This window comes from Eulemur rufifrons, chromosome 7 (assembly GCF_041146395.1).
Source record: "Eulemur rufifrons isolate Redbay chromosome 7, OSU_ERuf_1, whole genome shotgun sequence".
Taxonomy (NCBI): domain Eukaryota; kingdom Metazoa; phylum Chordata; class Mammalia; order Primates; family Lemuridae; genus Eulemur; species Eulemur rufifrons.
Window position 1 is genome coordinate 93,098,650 of NC_090989.1, and position 22,322 is coordinate 93,120,971.

The 22,322-nt window shown below is 39.3% G+C and overlaps 1 protein-coding gene across 6 annotated transcripts in view; it reads left to right on the plus strand.

Annotated features, from left to right (window-relative positions):
• Nucleotides 1–22,082, plus strand: part of GOLIM4 (golgi integral membrane protein 4) — an 85,580-nt gene extending 63,498 nt beyond the window's left edge. For 2 of the 6 annotated variants that reach the window (XM_069475292.1, XM_069475294.1), the window contains 9 exons: nt 1,792–1,950; nt 4,162–4,494; nt 7,007–7,272; nt 7,720–7,799; nt 9,545–9,654; nt 12,293–12,460; nt 12,794–12,862; nt 19,947–20,027; nt 20,362–22,082. In XM_069475292.1, the coding sequence (XP_069331393.1) occupies nt 1,792–1,950; nt 4,162–4,494; nt 7,007–7,272; nt 7,720–7,799; nt 9,545–9,654; nt 12,293–12,460; nt 12,794–12,862; nt 19,947–20,027; nt 20,362–20,511 (1,416 nt within the window). In that variant the 3' untranslated portion in view covers nt 20,512–22,082. Of the gene's footprint in view, nt 1–1,791; nt 1,951–4,161; nt 4,495–7,006; nt 7,273–7,719; nt 7,803–9,544; nt 9,655–12,292; nt 12,461–12,793; nt 12,866–19,946; nt 20,028–20,361 lie in introns of all 6 variants that reach the window. The other 4 variants (XM_069475289.1, XM_069475293.1, XM_069475291.1 and 1 more) reach the window with 3 other exon arrangements.
• Nucleotides 22,083–22,322: the final 240 nt, after the last annotated feature.

Consider the following 22,322-nt stretch of genomic DNA (forward strand, 5'->3'; position numbering starts at 1 on the left):
AGGAGCAAGCTGCGATGTTGTTTTTGGGTCCTGTAAACAGCTCTAGTTCCTCTGGAGAGGTACTCTCGTGCCTCAGGGGGTGGATGGGGCCCTTGGACTTCCAGGTGTGTCCTTATTCTCCACCTCAGCGGGGGCAGGTGGGGGAGTTAGGCTGGGCAGGGCTGGGTTGGGTGAGCCTGCCCTGAAGCTCCAGAAATGCTGTTAGCACGGGTCAAAGATCTGTTCTCTGCTTCTGGCCAAAGCTTACCAGGGAGGGGCTGACATGGCCTCACTCAGCCAAAAAGTCTGTGTGTAGAGGTGGGGCTGTCTGAGACCTGCAATCTGGAGTAGGCCTCACTCCTTTCCACCCTCCCCTATTCCACGGTTTCTCCTGGGCCTCTGCTGGCAGGCAGGACCTCAAACCAGCGGAGCTCTCCTGACTGTGATTCGAGCCAGGAGGTTCCCCGGCCAGGATCATAGCCTGAGCTGGGAGCATGGCCCTGGGGGGGGGGGAGCGTTGCCCCTCAAGCACACTGCAGCTAGGAACCACTCTGACCTGCCCCTGAAGGCACACACACCTTAGTAGACTAGTTCACAAATATCCCTTCTGTGCCCCCAGGCAATGCGATTGAGACCTAGGTGTACTGGATCTGGCCTACAGGCCTGTCCCCCAGCCCCCAGAGATCAATCCCTGACCCTACCAGGGAGAAGAATGCTGGTCACAAGTCACCCACAGGGTCGCCAAGCTGGATCAATATCTCTCTCTCTCTCTCTCTCTCTCTCTCTCTCTCGGGCTTTGCCCCGCTCTGCTGGAGTCACCAAGCAGGTGGCACCAGAGAGGGCTGGTGGGTAGGGAGCTCACAGTCCAAGTACCCCTCAATCCGCTGCAGGGCCCCAAAAGGAAAGATCCTATTCCCTGAAGATGCCTCTAGGTGGTAGCTAAATTGTCTCTCTAGGTAGCTACAGGTAGGGAGGGGAAGGGGAGACTGAAGCAATATGGCACCTGCTGATGTGCTCAGGTCTGTGGGGCAGGACGTGCCCTGAGGGAGCTGGGAGCCCCAGTGCCCTATCTGTAAGAGGCTCCCCGCTCACTGGCGGCAGCTGTCTGTGGGCTGGTGGTGGCAGGTATCTCCATCAGCTTGGGAGCCCACTGGCAGTCTGAGGTTCAAGGGAAGGGAAATTTAACCCCTCCAACTACCCTTGTTGCTGGTCTTCAAGCTTCTTGGGGTTTAGACCCTCCCGATGCCTTTCTCCTTCCAGTTCTGCTCCACAGCCTCTTCCTGTGGAGTCTCCTGTAGGTTCAGGCACCCTTCCTTCCTACCCTCATCCGATCTACGTTTGTCTGCCTGTTTGTTTTTTTCACTTTCATCTAAAATCTTTCCTTCTTGCAGAGATACTCTGGCTGGAGGTGTTTCTCCTCCGCCATCTTGCATCGTATTTTCCTAGATTTTTAATGTGATAAAACATTGCATAGCTGTCTTACTTTTAATAATGATATTTATACTAGAAAGTTTGAAAGTTATGAAAGTTCTGATTTTGTTTAATGTAGCATGGGAAACTAACATCTGTCTTTAGATATTTTTCCTGTTTTCTTTAACTCTAATTCTAATTTGCATGTGCTCAGAAATGGTTAAGCATGTCCAAGTAAGAATAGCTAACGGCATGGAAACAATCTGCATATTTTCCTAGCTTGTATTTAGGTACAATATTTTTGTCTAGTCTTCCAGTGAACCCAAATGCCCATCTATGAATGCTTTCTTTTTCCCTCCTCAAATTGTGCAATTTGCCTCCAATTGTACAATTTGTATACAGACTCAAGTTGCAGAATATAAACAACTAAAAGATACTCTGAATAGGATTCCAAGCTTTCGAAAACCTGATCGAGCAGAACAGCAAAATGTTACCCAGGTGGCACATTCTCCACCAGGTTACAACACGGCAAGGGAGAAACCAACCAGAGAGCCGCAGGAGGTAAGAAGCATGAACTGGTAATCTGTAGTTAGGTCACTTTCCCTGTTGAGCAGCCCTAAGGTAAACTGCTCTCAGTATTGCCAACTTTATCTACAGAGCAGTGGTTCTCAAACTTTAGTTCAGTGTATATCAGCATCCCCAATTGGCTTGTTAAAATGCACATTGCTGGGCCTCAGCCCGAGTTTCTGATTTTGTTCATGTGGATTGGGGCCTGAGGACTTGCTGATTTCTGACTGATTCAGTTAGTCTGGGCAGCAAGCACACTTTGAGAACTGCTGTAGTGTTTTCTGGGAAAGACTTAAATGGCTTTGTCTTTATTCATGTGGGTTTATTTGTCTTAAAGGAGCTGTAGTGCTTGAGTTTTTCAAGGTTGGTTTTTTTGAGGGTCGGGAGCAAGTAGGGTGAGAAAGTTAAATGATCATGATGATATGTGACAATCAGCCCACTCAAATATTAACGTTGATAATGTATTTGAACTCGGTGCAGTGCTAGGTCCATACAGAGCACACCAACATTGGTATTAAAAGACCGATAAAACACTGCCAGGGGTGTGAGTGCTAGTCTCATCATATATTTTTTGTCTACTTATTCTTCATAAAAATTAAGCCTTGCTTAAGAATATCTCATAAGTGGAACATCAAAAGTAGTGTCACCCTTATCATTAGTTCTTACAAAGTTGTTTTTGCAATCACATGTGTAATAAAAAATGGGAAAAATGGTTATCTCTCCTCCTGACACAGTTGTTTTTAACAATAAATGTTTGAGAAGACTAGGCTCCAAGTTACCATCTTATGGGAATAATTAAGTTAATGTAAGTGGACTTCGTATATGAGCATTTTCACTCTGATCAGGGTATTCCTTCACAGACGGGTTCATAGTCCTCATGGACTCTCTTGTTCTTCTCTGGATCTTACACTAACAACTAGTGTAAGGAAGCATGACCAGATCACTGGCCTGGTAATTGGTTCTATTCTCTACCCTTGTTAGACTACTAGTTTACTGAATTAATCTTCCAATGATGCAGAACTTCAGTTTTTCCATCTGTGAGGTGCAAATAGTACTCATCTACTCTAACCTTCCTCACAAGGATATTATCAAGATAAATGACAGGTGTTTGAAAGCACTTAGGGCTCGTTAGAGAAATATTTCCTATAAACCCTGGGCAGTATTGTGTCAAACATACCAGACAGGTGAGGACATTGATAAAATGTTCGTCTATAGAAGTTGTCCTCAGATGTCTGAGAAAAGACTTTTCTCCCCAATGTATTATAAATATTTGTACAATCCTGTTCCTCATGTTTGATAATTATATCTGGGCTAATTAAAGAATAGGGTTTCTCATTTATTTCAATTATGAGAGAGCAATCCAACCAAAGAAGGTATATTTTTTCTGATGTAAAAGGTTAGGAAGGGAAAAGAGGTGACAAATTTTTCTATCAATATTTTGTCCTCTCCTTCCCCCTACTTTCTGAGTGATGCAGTTCATATAGAGATATCTGAAACTTGCAGGGAAAAATGATTTGAATCAACCAATTTTAGAGGAGGAATATTCTACAAAAAGACATTTCTTTTTTCTATTCAAAGTTTTCTGTATTAACAATATAATATTTACAAAAAACTCCCTCTGGTTTACAAAGAAATTCCACGTTAATACAGCAGGAGTATTTTATTGTATCTTGTTTAATGGTCACTATTTTTCATTAATGTGGAAGTCCATTAGTAATTCCATTCTCTTTTTTTAAATTCGTAAACCAAGCTAATAAAAAATAAACTCAACTCCTTCTCAATTTGATATTATATTATCCTTCTTTATTCAAATAATTATTGAAAACAAAATTTACATAGCAGAAAAGTATGTAATCACTGACGTTTGAGGTTTTTTTCTTTTTTATTCTAAGGGAAAGCAGAAGTTAGATCACTTTAGAGGGAAGGATTTATTTCTGAGATGTGGTTACTTATAGGCTTTACTTTCCAGGTTATTTACAGCATTTTTTCTGGGGTGAAGTTTTGCTTACATTATCTCTATTTTATAGTTGAGATTACAGAATGAGAAAAATTAAGTGACTCTGTTGCAGCCATATTTTTCAGTCAGGACTATATATATTTCTAGACAACTGGTTATGTTGTAGCCCCATAAACATGGTAATGAAGAAATTATACCGGTACTTTTGAAATAGAAAAATGTCATTTTCAGTGATGTGCTTGGCCTAGGTGTCTCGAAATAATGACGTGTGGCAGAAGCATGAAGCAATTCCTGGAAGAACAGAAGAAACGCAACCTTATCCTCCCACCTATAAGGAGGTAGCATTCCAGGCTCCAGCTGATCTGAACCACCAAGAAGCAGAACCCAGAGAGCCTGAGGAGCATCAGGTGGAAGAGGAGCACAGGAAGGCCCTGGAAGAGGAGGAAATGGAACAGGTTGGGCAAGCTGAACATCTTGAGGAGGAACACGATCCATCCCCAGAGGAACAGGATCGGGAGTGGAAAGAACATCGTGAACAAAAAGAAGCAGCCAACCTTCTGGAAGGGCATGCTCACGCGGAGGTATGAGGTCACCCACTTCAAGTCTACTGAGATGGGAAATGTGGCTTTATTTTAAATAGTTTTTAAAAAGCCTCCCTATACATTATAACCTCTAAAAGAAAAAATTGCATGATTTCACTAAATATTATGTGTACATATTTAACTTTTCTATTGTAATGTTAATGGCATAGCTACTTACATACCTGAGAAAGATGAAAGGTGACGAGAGAGAACTGCTGGTGTATGTATGTGTTCTTCTCTGTGTTGTAGTGCACACTCAGAGACTCATCCCTGCGTCCCTTTAACAGAGTAGAACAAGTGAGCACCAGATTGGGCACCTTCCCAAGGTGTGCTCAGGTCCCGTCTTGAGCATCTCGAAGCAGAGAAAAGTCTCATTTTCTATGATCAAGGGTCCGCCTGTCTCCATTCATTTACTGTCAGTACCCTGGCTTTTGCACATTCACCTCTGAAGTAGTTATTTGGTTATGAAAAAGCTGATCTTAACACTTAGGGCTATTCCACTAGGTGAGCGTGTTTAACCTGTCTCTGCCCAGACTCTTCTCTCTGAGCTTGCCACTCACACAGAAGTAAGACTTTTCCCTTTTTTAAAAAAAATCAGCCATGATTATCATAAATGATACTGTAAAAGAACTTAAAGTAAGCCAACACTGAGTGCAGCTGTATACCTTCCTTTTATAATCTCTAAACGGATACCGAACAGGTTACTGGCCTTTTACAGATGCTGATCACCTGTTTGTATCTGTGATGCTTTGTTGGCCTCAGATTTTCTGAGACTTTAAGCTCCTTGAGGCTTTAGCTGGGTAGGTGTGAAGGCCTCTGTACTTGCCCTCTCAGGTAGTTGCAAACTTAGCCTTGGAAAGCTTCTACCAGTCTTGCATTCTTCCCCACTAGAGGAGGTAATTCCCCACTAGGTTGAATTCCCCTCAACTCTCTGCCCTCTTTCTTTTGGTGAGAATTATGTGTGCATACATTAGTTGTGGGGTGGAGGGTGAGTAGGGAGTAGTAGCTCAATGGGAAGCATAATTTTTTATTGGTATGTAATAGATGTACATATTTTGGGGGCACATGTGTTATTTTGATACATTCATATAATGTATAATGATCAAGTCAGGGTAATTGGGATATTCATCACCTCAAACATTTATCTTTTTTATGCTAGGAACATTTAAATTCCTCTCTTGTAGCAATTTTGAATTATATAATAGATTATTGGTAACTATAGTCACCCTATTGAACTGTTGAACACTAGGTCTTACTCCTGTTTTCTAACTATATTTTTGTACCCATTAATCAACCTCTCTTCATCCCCCATCTCCTCAACCTTTCCCAGCGTCTGGTAACCACCAGTCTACTCTCTGTCTTCTTGAGATCCATATTTTGTAGCTCCCATAGGTGAATGAAAACATGTGATATTTGTCTTTCTGTGCCTAGATTATTTCACTTAACATAATGACCTCCAGTGCTATCCATGTTGCTGCAAATGACAGGATTTTATTTTTTTTAATGGCTGAATAAAAAAAATTCCATTGTGTTTATATACCAGATTTTCTTTATCCATTCATCCATTGATGGACACTTAGGTTGATTTCATATTTTAGCCACTGTGAATAGTGCCACAGTGAGCACGGTAGGGCAGATAGCTCTGATATATTAATTTCCTTCCTTTTAGATATATGTCCAGTAATTGGATTGCTGGATCATATGATAGTTCTATTTTTAGTTTTTTGAGAAACCTCCATATTGTTCTCCATCGTGGCTGTACTAATTTACGTTCCCAACAGTTGTGTACAAGGGTTCCCCTTTCTCCACATCCTTACCAGCATCCGTTAGTCCCTGTCTTTTTTGTAAAAGCCATTTTAACTGGGGTGAGATGGCATCTCAGGGAAGCAGAGTTTTAAGAATTAACTGTATCAGATTTTCCTTTAATCAAGAAGATACTGTCTTCTCATCTGTTCTTAGTTTCTTTGAAGAACATTGGTTCTCTGCTTTTCCACTGTAATCTGGAATTTGATTTTTTTTTTTTTTTTGGCTGTGCTTAGCCTGGGGTTGGTATATATGTATTACTAGAGTTAATTGGCATCTCTGGGTCTTTAACTCTTCATGGAAAAAGCCTTAGCCACAGCTTCAGGTTGCAAGTTGCCCAATTAGTGTGAGGTTACCAAGTGCCTGCTTACATCAGAGCCTTGTGAATGTAAATTCAATTACGGTTTGAAACTGATTTGTTCTGTTGTGCCCTCTGTTCCACTTGAGAAGGGAGCACATTGAAAATCTGCCTTAATGCCAACAAATTGGCATTAAGATCAGTTGCTAAAAGAAGCCAAGAGGCAAGAGTGATTCAGAGAAAGTTGGGGAATGGGCGTTCTTGGCCTTTATGTATAATCTCAGTTCACCTGACAAATGGGTGTTAATAAACCAGCCCCGCCTCCTGAGTTTTCCACAAGAAACAAATGCAGGTAAAACCCAGAGGAGCTAGCTGACTTCTCTTACTCAGCACCAACTGTTTTTGCCCCAGGTGTACCCTTCATCCAAGCCGGTTGCCAAATTCCGGTCGCCCTATGAGGAGCAGTTGGAACAGCAGAGACTGGCAGTGCAGCAGACCAAGGAGGCCCAGCAACTGCGGCAACACCAGGAGGCTTTGCACCGGCAGAGGCTGCAGGGACACTTGTTACGGCGGCAGCAGCAGCAGCAGCAGCAGCAGCAGCAGTTGGCGAGAGAGGCGGCCCTGCAGAGGCAGGCCAGGCGCGAGGAGGGACGGCAGTCGCGCCAGGAGCAGCCTCGGTACCCTTCCCTACCCCATGCGCGTAGATGGCTCCTGCTCTGGTTTTTAAAGGCAGCTTTGTGTATTTGTGACCCATGAAATTGAGGGGCTCATATTGCTTATATAGCCGAGGTAGGATGACTAATTGAGAATGAAATACAAAATATTTAATTGTAAAAATAATACTTTTTCTGCTTAAAAGGGATAGTTTAGGTCTGCAAGTAGCCTAGCAGGCTTTGTGCTAACTTTATTTTATCACTGAATGATATTTTACCTTTTTAAGGGATCTTTTGAAAGTGTACCTGTAACCTAACAGTGTACATAAAAGTTTTTAAAAATGTCATTATGGCTTTTTAAAAAATGTTGAAAATCATGTTTATTGCTATCTTTAAAGATAAATGACCTGTGTCAAACTGTTCCACTTAATTTCTGCCACTGAATTTATATTATGTTTGTGTCCCTTGTAGGCAGCCAGGTCATTATGATACTATGGATAATGATATCGTTCAGGGCGCGGAGGACCAGGGAATCCAGGAAGAGGAAGGAGGTGGTGAGACTTCTTAGATGATAAATGTTTTAATAAAATTACTTGGTAATACTGTGTAATATCAATGAGCTATGCGTGTACCTAAGTGCAAAGGAGATTTGTGAATCATGTGTCTTTTGTTGTTGTTGCTGTTGTTGCATTTTTCTTAATCCTCCTAAAGAGTGCATGCTGGTAGTGAAAATTGCTCAAGATAATCTCTTTCTGCTCTAACACTTTCCCCATAATTTAAGCTTTTTGTATATAAAATCGTTATTTCTGACAGATTATCATAGGATTGTTAGGCTTTGGGAAACTTCCACATTTTCTCCTTACCTTGTAAGTCTTTGCATCTTTGCCTTAAATTTTTTTCAAATTAAGTCAATAGTAGCTTTCATTTATGGTAAGCATCTAGTATGTAATTTATCAAATATTGCTTACTGTGATCATAGAACCAGAAGGTAACTAACTGTCTCTCTGGTACCACTAACACTTAGATGTGTATCCTTTTCTAAAAAGAGTCTAAAGGAAAGTGATTACACAAACTTCCTCAATAGCCCGTTGTGATATTTTATAGCCCTTGGAGTCAAAAAAATTGTTTTCCTTATGTCCCCTCTGTGGCACTTTAAGCTTTTTCATTGTATTATTAGTAAGACTAGAGAACAGTGTGTTCCCTTCTTTTTTTTTTTTTTTTTTTTTTTTTTTTGAGACAGAGTCTCACTCTGTTGCCCGGGCTAGAGTGAGTGCCGTGGCGTCAGCCTAGCTCACAGCAACCTCAAACTCCTGGGCTCAAGCGATCCTCCTGCCTCAGCCTCCCGAGTAGCTGGGACTACAGGCATGCACCACTATGCCCGGCTAATTTTTTCTATATATATTTTTAGCTGTCCATATAATTTCTTTCTATTTTTAGTAGAGATGGGGTCTCGCTCTTGCTCAGGCTGGTCTCGAACTCCTGAGCTCAAACGATCCGCCCACCTCGGCCTCCCAGAGTGCTAGGATTACAGGCATGAGCCACCGCGCCCAGCCTGTTCCCTTCTTTATTTAGTAAATCTCTGTGCACTTTAAGTCTGATGGTACCATTACTTTCTATAGGGTACATACTCTCCATATACTTGACTTTTCTTCTTATGCCTCATTTTTAAAAGTGATTTGTTCTTCTCCTTGTGTGCTCTTACAATTCTCTTTATCTAATTTTTTCAAAGAGCACAAGTAACCGTCCATGCGATTATATATATGTGCTGTATTTGTGCCCTGACAGTCTGGTCTTCTTCATTACCACATCAGAAAACATGCAGAGGGCTGTATTTATTTTTGAGCTCCACAGACGGAGTTGTTCTTTCTTTCATTTCCTGAAACATTATCAATTTCTTCTTTTGGAACCTTGCTATTTCCTCTGATATTACAAAAAAGTAGTTGATTATTTTAACAGTGTCAAGTTAACTGGGCTTTCTTTTATTGAGAAAGTTTTAATTGTTGTTTTTTTACATAATAGAGGGGAAAATTGCACCCTCTGTTATAAATATTTGTTTTAGAAGGTTGGAGTGGAATCACTCACCCCTTACCATCTCTTTAGACACACAGTCTGGGAAAAGGACATAACTTTATTCCGAGAAGCCAAGACATAAGACTTACGCTTAGTTAATGAAGGTAGAGGAGAGATTGGGTGTTACAGTGTCTAGAAAAGTCCACTGGTAGCTTTTCCTTGAATTGAAAAGGAAGACTCCTGTTTGATTTGTTTTGGGCTGATTTTAGTTCCTTTGATTTGCTAGCCTATGAAAGAGACAACCAGCACCAAGATGAAGCAGAAGGAGACCCAGGTAACAGACACGAGCCTCATGAACAAGGGCCCCAAGAAGCCGACCCAGAATCTGAGGCAGATGTAAGTGTCCTCTCTTCTGGTCGTGATGCTTGGAAACTCATGAGGTGGGAAGGAAACTTGTAAGTTAGCCTGACACCAGCCTCTGGCCCCAGATATATCTGTTACTTCATCAGCACGGAAGGAAGGTGGCTTGCATAATCACAGAGGAGCAGTGTTTCTAACTGTAAACCATGATATATGTGTGGGATGAGACTGGGTTAAATGTTGCTCTGAGAAAAAGAATCACAGGATTTTTCCTCTGATGACTTTTTGATTAGTAAACTGAAAACCTAGAAAAGCAAAATTGAGAGATACTGGCATATGTAGTAACTCTGGGAATGAGAGGGGTGAGAGGCAATGGTGGAAGTTGGAGAGGGGACCGGCGGAAGGAAATTAACCTTTCTTAAGCAGGTTGGGCAGTCTGCTAGGGCTTTAGGGATGTGTGTGACTCTGTAATCTCCCAACAGTCCAGTGAGTATTTTAATAAATTCAAGGATAAGGATGTATGGTTTGAGATATTGAAAGAGTTGTTCAGGTATCAATTTTAGAATATAAACAGGCAGACAATAACCAGATTGTTTTTTGTGTTTACCAAAAAGGGGCAGAGGCCCCCAATTCAGCTGTGTGGGCTGGGGCCTTGGCCCTGCCTAGAAGTGAGGCAAGCAGATGCTGAGTGAGCCTGTTGTTGTGTGTATGTGGAGAAGGCTTTTTCAAGTTACTTTAGCTCTTCTATCATCTTTTGCTAGTAAATCAACTACCATGCTTATAACATTCATTCTGTGCTATCATGTGGGCCTTGTTTATATTGATCCAGGGGATTAAAAGGAGGGTCCATGTCCTTCCTTAATAATCATCGTGAGGTTTCCTGCTAGCTGATTGAAGTCCTCACGAGGGAAGTGGCATTGCCACTTAGCTTGCACTGAGATGTGGCAGAACTCCTTTCCCTTCCATCCCCTGCTTCAGCATTTTGGAAAATGTGCTCCAGGGAACCCTAGCCCTGAAATGTTTTCAGGAAAAAGCAAGAACTTGAGAGCAGATGTGTATGAGAGCAAGAAAATGAGTGTGCAAAGGCCTGTGAGTGTACATGAGAGGGATGGGGCTGGGAAGGTGAGTATCCAGTCACTCATTTGGGAACTTCTGTAGGCTTTGATTATTGACTGTATGACCCTTTACTTCCCCATCATCTGTTTGTTTGTTCTGGGGAACATACTGGGAGACACTGGCCTTTCTACTTTGCCTTCTTTTAATGATAAATTGTTAACCCCACTTGTCCCTTTCTTTGTCTCATCTGATATCTTCTTTGAATGTGACAACCGTGCCTGTTAACCCTTCCTTATTACCTGGTTGGAGTTGGGATAGTGTGTACATTTTTAAGAACTTTTACAAAAGATATTAAGATATTTGGTACTTTTAGAAAAGAGAATGTGTTACTTTTTCCTGTATTTCCATACAAATTATAGATAATGTACCAAAGGAAATTCATATGACAAGAGATTGTGGAGAAAACAGAGTTCAGAGTGAAGGTGATGATTTGTCCCTATCTACATTCCCAAGAAAAGTATCATTTGCACTTGAATGAAATTTATGGCCAGGGATGTGCAGACGGTAGATCAGTGGAGACTGTAGTGAGCTCTTGAACATGTTCAAGGCTCTTGAGTGAACTGAAGTAGAATCTTGTCTGGAGAATACTGATAGATACTAAATCCTCCTCTGTGGCTTCAGCATCTCTTGGAAGCATTTACGGCTTTAGCAAGTGTCCCGTTATGACCTGGGAGAGATTGGGGAAGCTCCTGACAAGTATCCCGATTCCTGCTCAGCTCAGGCTCTAAAATCTGAATCTGAATATTAGAACGTGTATTATTTGGCAAGTGCTTAGGGAGCTGAAGTGGAAAATTGAAATAATTCTAAAGTTGATAACGTGTGAAAGGCATTTGTTGAACACAATAACTGAGAACTACTTGGGGGGGTGATGGGGGATGTTGCCAAAAATTGGGTGGCTTGGTTCTTTTTTCCTCCCATTCATTGGCAGTTCGACATCTCTCCGTTTCATGGTGGTGTTTGTTAATAAAGAAATTTGATCCCTATTAGAAATTGACCATTTACTTTGGAGTTAGCCTTTTTCTTGTCTCCTTTTCAGATCTTCTTCATGAGTCCTTTCTGTTGTGGGCCTTCTTTCCCTTCACCTATTTTTCACTGCTTACATGTTAAAAATTGCTTGCACAGGGAAGTTTATATAACAACCAACATAGCAGTGAAAGGAGTTACTATTTGCCCATCTAAATCTCACATCTAACTTAGTATTGATTTTTTTTTTTTTTTTTTGCCTCCTTGGTCCTCTGACTTTTATTAGGTATTTTTCTTGTCTATTCAGTTATGCTCACATTACTTGTGTCAGTAGAGTTTTGAGGACTTTTTTGAAATCACTTGCAGAAAAGAGTGCTATTTGTACTTCATTCTGACTCATCAACCTCTGACAAATAAAGCAGGAGTTTTCCCATTTGACAGTGGGATGCTTGATGCTTGTGAGTCTTGGCAAGGATAGATCTAAACAATCTAGTGAAGGACGATTTCATTTTCTGCCAGCGTGTGGCCTTTCAAACGAAATTAAACTTGATCCTCAGTTTTGAAGTGGTGGTTGCTTTTTATTAAACTTTTACAGAGGGCAGTTGTAGAGGATATAAACCCAGCAGATGACCCTAATAATCAAGGCGAAGATGAATTTGAGGAAGCTGAGCAAGCGAGAGAAGAAAATTTGCCAGATGAAAATGAAGAGCAAAAACAAAGCAATCAGAAGCAAGAGAATGCAGAAATGGAGGAACATTTGGTGGTAAGCAGATGCCACTACGAAGGGTGGATTTAACTGAGGTATTTTAATAAATGCCTGATTTATGTAAAAGGTTAGACATAATCTACATTGACAGAAGGCTTGCCACTTTGGTGGTTTTAGGCCATTATACACAATGATATGTCTGCACTCAGAGAGAGAGAGAGGGTAATGGACATCCTGAGCTTTGTGTTGGAAATGATTATTCACCACTTCCTGGCCACAGATGCGTTGAAAGTGCAGTTTTCATGGTGGCATGCTTATTCTTTGTCCCAGGGTACTGTAAAAGGCATCTCCAATGTACAGTAACATGAGCCTTCCCTTTTGTTTCAACAGATGGCAGGAAATCCAGACCAGCAGGAGGATAATGTTGATGAACAATACCAGGAAGAGGGCGAAGAGGAGGTAGTAAGTTTGAATGCAAGAGACTGATCAAATTGCTTGGTCTGTCACACTAACCTTAAACAAACATCAGCAGTATTGACTTTGACATGCCTTCTATAGAAATGCTCAGGAAGACTTAAGCAGGATAAGAAAGGGTGATTTAAAGGGGAAATGGCCCATGGCAGTGGAGACATTTGGTTAGAAGATAACAAAAGCAAAGTAATAGAATCTATCCCTCTGATTCTCCCTAGAAAATTTTTTTTTTAATTAAGACAGAGTCTTGCTGTGTTGCCCAAGCTGGTATCAATCTCCTGGGCTCAAGTGATCCTCCCACCTCAGCCTCCTGAGTAGTTGGGACCACAGGCATATGCTACCACACCCAGCTTCACCAGAAATTTTGAGTTAAGAAAACATTTCGCTTTTTAGGAATGGTGGACTTAGATTTATATGATGTTCTGTAAGAGTATTTTCTGCAGACTCCCTCTGTACATTGAGGGCATCTGGACTGATCCCTGTAACCTGCTCTGTGAATGTCTTCCCAGTGCCTGCCTCACAGGGATACCCCACGGTGTCCATTGAAGTCCACTTAACACCCTCTAATCACTTTTGCAGATTGTACAGTCTTTCGTTCTGGCCTCTTCTCTCATAATAATTCGGTATTTTCATTAAATTGAACAATAAAGAGAAGGAAAGATATGTAAAGAGCTCAGCTGAATAAAATGCATTAGAGTGGAATTTCTTAACGTTTCATTTTAGTTTGCTTTTGACTATAAACTTCTGGCATGTTATTATTAATTAGATTTATGTAGCATCTATCATGGTGCCACATTCCTGTGATTCATGGGTGAATGCTGTGTGCTGTAACCAGTTTGTCACAGCCCTCTACTGTGTGGACAACTGCAATACTTGAGTAAGATATGGATTAGGCCAAGACCCCATGTTTAGTCTCTCCATGGACCAGAAAATAATTCCCAAAGTAAAGCCTCGTTTCAGAGCCGCTTCTCAGCCAGGTGTCTTGCAAATGTGCGGCTTTGTCGTAAGGCAAACCTCATGGGAGGATGGACATATGGCAGACTGAGCAGACAGACCCCACAACTGGGGATCCTGCGCAGAAAGCACGGCTCTGTGCTCACACACGTGCTTCCCTTGACTAGGTCTGCTTTCTCGTGCTCACTGCTTTTCTCGGCTTTTCCGAGCTCGGCTTTTCCTGCTTATACCAGGAAAACAGAAAAGGATGTTGCTGTTTAAGGCCACTGGCAATATCTCTAGTCACATGCACTCTAACTGGTTTGATCTTTTTATTCTCTCTCTTTCCTCATCCTAATCAAGACCCTGGCTGTCTTACCAGAAAGAGAACATTAGAGAAACTAGCAGCCCTGAATATTAAGACATTTGGCAAGAAAAAGATAATCATCTGGGCTTCTCTTGTAACAGGATGTCTAGACTAATATTACTTTGTTTCATTATGTCAGATACCAGGAATCTTTGAAGGATTAAAAGGGAAAAAGTTCACCTTGGCTTCTTTTTAAAAATTTAGAAGGGTAAACATAAAATTTTAATCAGTATTTACTGATTCTTTTTCACTTCTGTATTATGATCAGTGAAGGTAAAGGAGTGAAATCCTGAGATCCAAGAGAATCAAGGATAGAAAGAAAAGAAAGACAGAGAGGCACAAGGCAAGGAGAAACGGTGACAAGGCAGAGGAGGTTGTGCTGGCTCAGCGCCGTCCTAAACCCAGCAGCTGCCCTCACTGCGCTGCTCGTCCCCGTGAATTCTGCTGAACTGACAGGGCTCTTTTCCTCTTGGTGCACCTAGCTCCAGATCCTAATTCTCTTTCCCTAGTTGCTGCTCAGGATTTGTATGGCTGTGTTTGTGTCCCCACTTTCTAACCCCTTCTTGCATAGGCTCCAGGCTGCCACCCTGCCGTCATTTAGAATTTTTGCAACGTGAGTTCCCAGTGGAAGCCATCCTTTCTTCTTCCTAGGGTAAATTTCTTCTCTGCCCCCTGAGTGTCCCTTGTTCAGACTGTGTTGTAATTTGTGGTTGTTTCTGAGATGATTACTTATGGCATCTTCCCACCTTTTCCATTATTCCCAGGTCTTCTTTTGAGAGGTTCCCAGATACCTTTTAAGCACTAGTAATAGAGATGAATCGCTATCAGTGACTGCAGCAAAATGGGAAAACAAAGGGGAACATAGTAGGTGGAAACACATACTGAGTCGTTGATAAGTTCATATGTGTATGAGACAACATTTGTATGGAACTGTGCATTGTTTTTTTAATCTCCATTAACCTCAGAGTCTCACAGCTGCCACAGCTAAGCACTGGGGTGCAAGCCTGTTGCTGCCTTTGGCTCCCCTCCCTTCCATCCCACGGTCAGACTTACTTTTGCGAGCATTTGTTCCTAGGGAGGAATTGCATCTGGCCAGGGCCACACCTGCTCAGAGGTACAGCACATCTGATTTAGAGACTTGACCTCTAAGAGTAGAGGACCCAGAACAAGTGTGATTTAGGAAATTTGCGCTACCCTGTCTTCTTAAGTGCAGCAGTGTTATCTAAGACATAAAAATGATCATTGTTTGCAAGCATTCCTTGCTTATTGTTTAGGATTATTAGAGTGAAAGACATTCATATCATGATCCCTTCTTCATGTTGCTTACCTTCCAGATATTTTATCCACTTACGAGAAAAGAAGATAAGTTATGACGTGGCCAAAAAGTGCTGTGTATGCTTTAAAATTATTAAATTGTTCAAAAGTATATAGATTAAATGACTGCTTGGAAAATGTGAGTGCCTTAATTTCCCCAGCGTAGTTGAAAACATTGATCGGAACACTCAAGAGAGAGCAAGCACAAGGTCTTTGTCCACCTTCAGTGGCCAACTGTGTACACACACCTACACAGGACTGCCAGCGTGTGAATCAAGCTTTCGAGTGGCAGAAACTCTCGTATTAAGCCTTACTCAGCGAGCAAGCCCATCACCATAGCTAATGTTGCTGAAGCCCTTTCGTTTGTCACATTCCATCCACCTCTTGGATCCTAGCATTCTTGACTACTAGAGGTTCAGCCTCCTGGTCCTGGCTCATCCCATAACATCTTAAATATATAAAGGAAAGGTGTTAATACATCCAGGGACAGGGTAGCTGGCCAAAGCCCATTTCAGACTCAGTTTTATTTTGTTTTGATCATTTATTAAACTTTGTCTCACCACATAGGGCTCATTTCTAAAATGGCTAAAACATTAGATTTCAAAGGATAAAAATGAATAATGAGGAGCAGTGTTGGGAAATCTTTGACAAAGTATTGTGTCAGCTTTAGCAGGTTACTAAAGAGGAGTGAGGTGAGAGATATAATTGGTGTGCCTACATTGTAAAAGAATAACATTTGGCTTCTGGTTATTAGTCTAAGCATGTTTTAAAGATTACTTAGAAACTTTACATCATTTTATTCCTTTTCAGTAATGCCTTTAAGATGACTTTGAATTATTTTTTGGCCCAAATATGAATAATATGTTACTAAAACAATAATGTGTATCTAAAAACCTATTCTCTATTTGTCTGGAAAATTAAAAAAATTTTCATTTGTGGATTTCCTAAATCAAACAGTAACTTAAATTGGTGATTTTAGTAGGCAAAATTTTCTACAACAGATTCCACGACTAGAGAAGAAAGATTTTATAAAAGCGTGATCATCTCATTGGCCAGAGACATTCTTAACTCTGCATCCACTGCTACTCAAGGAAGTGGTTCGCAGTCTTTGCTGTGGCTAAGGATCACCTTGAAGAGTCTGTGACAAATACAAATCCTTGGACCAGACCTTACCCTTGAAGATTTTGATCTTATCTGTTATGGAAACTAGGAATCAGAGTTCTTCATGAGCCTCCCCACCCCCACTGGCCCATCCCCAGCTGATGCTGATGTTTCAGGATTGTACTATTTAGACAAATAATCCTAGGACATACAGCTGTGGATGGACTTCAGGAAGTCTGAAACTCCTATCTGTGTACCTATGCCCATTTGCTAAAGACTTTCATACCAAAGTCTTTAAAGGGTCCATGACTTCCCAACCATACATGTACACACAAACAGAAAATTAAAGATCATTGATTTTTACCCAACCCTTTTATATTACAGATAAGAAACTTGAGCTTCAGAGAGGTTAGTTAAATTTTTGAAGGTCATACAGCTTGATATTTATTGTTAGAAACATGATTAGAGCCTACCCAGGTCTAATTTAAAAGGCCATTGTAATTAATTAAGTATACTAGGTATGGTAACTGTATAGTTACAGTTTTTTATAGAAATCAGTGGATGCATAAAGAATGATGGAACTAGAAAGCCACCATTTTTTGTAAGTCCTAACTAAAGTAATTGATTTAAGCAACAATTATCAAAAGATGATGTCACTAGATGAACAGAAGTCAGGGAACTTAACATGGAGGGATCAGGCTGTCCCCATCTGAGCTCACTAACGAACCTTAGCCTTAACTAAATGTGGGACAAATGTATGTGCCTCTTGATGTGATAAAAATATCAAATATACAGCATCACCTCTGAAATACCCTTGCTTTTTTAATTGAACCTGAATTCATTCAAACCTTTAAGCTAATTTCCATTTATAGGAAATGTGAGGCTAGAGGAATGAGTTAAGTGATACTGTAAAGAAACAAATCCAGACTGTGGGCCATTCTACAGGTCAGCAAATCCATATAATTAAGGAAAAAAGAGGGGAGTGAAACCCATGTTATGCGTAGCCTTTCTTTAGATCATCATTAGAACAAACTGACTATCAATAGACTTTATTGAGACAATTAAAAAAATGTTAAGTGTGGACTAGACATCAGAGGATACATGGACTTATTAATTTTATCAGTAATAACAGCATCATGGTTATATAAGAACATGTCCATTGTTTTTAGATATGTATACTGTCATACCTGGGGGTGCAATTATATATGTTGAGAAGTTTTAAGAATAATTCAGTGGAAAAAAATAGCAAAGTGAAAGATGATGCAAATGTGGCAATATTAAGATAATTTTTCAAACATGATGATATGGCTATAAGTGGTTTATTGAATGATTTTCTTTATTTGCACGTGCTTGAAGATTTTCATAACGACAACAATTGACCTTATTGTTTATACAGCCAGAAAAGTTGTAAAGCCAAGATTTTAGTCCAAGTCTACCTGACTCCATAGTATTAATACATGATAGGAATTGACAAAGTACAGGCTGCAGCCTATTTTATAAGTAAAGTTTTATTGGAACAGAGACATGCCTGTTTGTTTATATATTGTCTATTACTGTTTTTGTGCTACAATGGTAGATTTGTATAGTTGCGAAGAGACCTTATGGCCCAGAAAGCCTAAACATGTACTATCTGTCCCTTCATAGAGAAAATTTTCCCACCCCTGATTTATATATTCTTTCCACCATACTGCATAGTCTCAAGGCAATTCTTTTCCACTTTCAACTAAACCATGTCTAATGTTCATAAATAACATATTTTCATTACTAAGAATATAGAAGACATGTCTTTGGCAGTTGACACACTTCAGCAATTGAATGATGTTTCAATTAGACCTTAATTATCTGAAATAAGGGCTTCATTATTTTCATCCCTGTGTCCTGTGGGATGTCACTATGAGGTTCCGTGACTATGGGCAGAAGAGATGTCATGGACCACTGATAGAGCCGTGAGGTGAAACGCAGTGTCTTCAGCTCACTCCACCGGGAAATGTGAATACAAAAGATGCTCAATGCCTCTGTCCTCAAAATATGTTTGGTACCAATGTAGTTTAGGGGCTTGGGGCCAGCTGATATTAGGCTGATTAGAAGAGGTTCACAAAGGCTTGACTCTGCAGCATCTTTAAAGAGTCATCTTTGTAGGGCCCTCAGGGGCCAAGTTCTGTCCAAAGCTCACCTGGGAGACTGCAGTTCATTCTTGTCTCACCTGGGCTGGATACGTTGAGGCAGCGCTTAATTTGTTTCTCCTTACTTATAGTACCTACATACTTCCTGTCCCTCATCCATTTCTCAGATTTTTCAACAGCTTTCCCCCACACCCCAAAATAATTATGTGATTTTTGTTATTCAAGAGGATGTACTCTTATACTGTGATCCTAGAAGAGATCAGGCTTTCTTTTGGTACCAGGACACTATATTATGCTTAATTGATCAGCAGTTTTTTTGAAATGTATTTCACCTAACTTAAACCTTTTGGCATAAATATGGTTTTAAAATAGCAATTTATAAAATGTTTTGCCCAATATGTCTATGAGGTATGATCACTAAATAGAGATTACTTAGCAAAAATATTCAGATGCTTTCTTTGGTTTACATTTTGAGATAAATAATTGGGATCATTGAAACAATAATAGTACATATAAAAAAAACTACTTAAAACATAAACAAGTCTTATTAGAACCTTAAAGAGAAATAGATATTTGAGGCAGTTTAAATCACTATTTCATGAAGAAATTGAAATGCTTGTACTCTATTTTCTAGATATGTTGGCCAGAGAAACTTATTCTTGTAGAATAGATACATCAATTTTTCTACTACCTTGTATATAGGTAGTGATGTCTATTATTTTGTGCCTTTACAGGGGAGAATTTTTCCATTAATTTATTTATTCATTAATTTAACAATATTTATTAAGCAATTCCAATATGTTTGGTATAGATCTATGTATCGAAAATTTTAAACTGAATGAGACAGGCATTCCTGTCTTCATAGAACTTATAATCTGTCAGATCTTTCAGAGTTCTGTAGTTCTTCCATTTGGAAAAGGGGCATTGTTAATTTTATAAGCTGAAGTTTTTTAGGTGTTATACTTGAAATGTTAACCCTTATTCAAAGAAATCAGAAATTCAAACACAAAAGTCCTAAATTCAGAATAAATTACATTGGTTTTTATAATATGTATATTATACATTTCTTCATACCTAATAGATAAGTCAAACCTTTAACTTTTATCTTTTTACAAATTTATATTTAACTTAATTTTGTTTCTGCTATTTTGAATGAAGTTTTTCGAAATCAAAATATGTTGTTGCAAGTGTTTAAATGATCAAAGTGTCATACAGTATCTGTGGTTTGTTTTAGGTTCAGGAAGATTTGACTGAAGAGAAAAAAAGGGAACTGGAGCATAATGTGGAAGAGACCTATGGTGAAAATGATGAAAATGTATGTGTAGGATATATTATATATTTCTCTTGAGCACTTGGGTGTGTGTGAGTGCGTGTGTGTACACGTATGTAGGAGACATGCATGTCTATCTGGGATAGGCACCAGTGAGTAATGATACCTCTAAGGTGCCACTGAATTTAACAGGCCCACCTAGAATTAGGAGAAGTTGTGACAACATGAAGATTAGGAGAACAGTAGCATTGTTGCCTTTAGGATCATTTTTCTACACTTGTTTTCTTTCTCCAAAAATGAGTAACTTTACAGGAGGGAATTATTTATCACTAACTCTATGCCCTATCTCTTAGTTTTTCTTTTTTCTTTTAATTATAAGGCTGATGATAAAAACAATGATAGAGAAGAGCAAGAAGTTCGAGACGACAACCACCCCAAAGCACGAGAAGAACACTATGAGGAGGAGGAAGAGGAGGAAGAAGACGGGGCTGCTGTTGCTGAGAAATCGCATCGAAGAGCTGAAATGTAGCTCTGCCCAATTTCCAGACAGTGCTCAGCCAACGGATTCCTTTCAAGCTGCTCGGAAATAAATCTGCCTACTGAACTCTAGGATATTTAATTATAAAAGATTAAGAATTTAGACTTTTTAAAAATTTTTGTATTAGAAATGCTCATACATTTATATGAATATATTTTGATAGGTTAGAGCTTCTTTTATATTCAAGCTAAACATGAACAAGAAGAAAAACAATAAAGTAAACTTTAGGCTCTGAATCTCTTTTTTTATAGATTATGTGAAGTTGGAAAGAGCATTGATTTTGTATATGTTTTGACTTGTTACCTTTCTGTCTTCTAATAGTTTCCAGGTGTTCTGTTGTTTGCCTTTGATAAAATATGGGATTTAAAAACAGGGAGTACTGCAAAATGCTGTGCAAACTTTAAGGAAAATGGCCAGTTTACTAATTGCTGTCTTTCCGAAGTTCTTATGTATAGTTTTGATAGAATTTTCACCGGTCTCTATATTGCTGGAATGAGATCCATGTACAGAGCGACATACAATTGGAAAGCCGTTTTGTTGCAGAGTAAAGGCACTGTTTGTCAGACTTTTTGGATCAATTAGAAAAGTGTTTGGCGTTACTCAAAATCACAGCTGTTCTGCTTGTGAGGAATTGAATTTAAAAACGAGATAGTACTAAAACTCATGACAATATCCTGGACTTAATCAGATTCTTTGAGTGTTCAAACCATGTATGGACACATGAGCATATTAACCTTTTTGAAGGACTGGTGACTTGTTCAAAAACTAATTTAATGTATATGTGCGGTGTTTTCTACATGAGCACCCATTCTCAACATTTTTTTTCTGAAGTCACCTAGGGATATCCTGTTTCAGTATCTAGTTCCCTCCAGTACTGTATATTTCCCCTTTAAACGCTGTGCCTCAATATATAATCACTTTGACGACGAGTATGAATATGAAGGCATACCAAACTCTACAATAGAATTATTTTTCAAAACTATATGGTGAAAAATATATGGTGATATGATAGACCTTCATGATTTTTCTATTTGCTGGGATTGAGTCTGCTTTTTGCTTACGTGCAAGCCATTTTAATGATTATGAATTATAATGAATTTCTTAAAATAAGAAAATTAAATATCAAAAATTTCTCCTGGAATAGAGACGTATTTCAGTTACAAGAATAAAGATTTTTAAATTATAGGATTAGGTTACATAATTCATGTGTGTGGTTTTGTAATAAAACTCTCAATAAAAACAAATTTCATTTTCTACCATTATATGAATGTAATTTTATTTTTTAATAACCATACTCATGTATGGTTTTGATTATCCCTGTTGAGTGACTATGTGTGTAAGCATAGGAATGTTTTGTTCAAATGTATTTTGAATTTCCAATAATCATAAGTCAAATCTTACCCTTATGTATAAAAACCCTTTATGTAATGTAAAATGTATAATATTGTACATAATATTCAGAATACAATTATTTTGGTAAACTAGTTTGTATTTTTAATGTCCTAGTTGCGGTATTTAATTATTTGAACCATATTGAAACTTGGTAATAGTAAATAAAGCTATAAAAAAGCAAGTGGTAAATTTTTTAAAGTATGTGATTTCTTATTAGTTTCTGATCTTCTAACAATCTTCAGTTCTTTTTCATAAAAAGAAAAATTTTAAGAGGTACTGATATAAATTAATGAATTATAAAATTCCTTTCCTAACCTACTTGTATTTTCCTAATCTTTCTCTACTTGATTGGCATGTGTGCCCTCAAACTTTTTATTTGAGCTAGTTCTGGAGGAAGAACAAAGGAATAG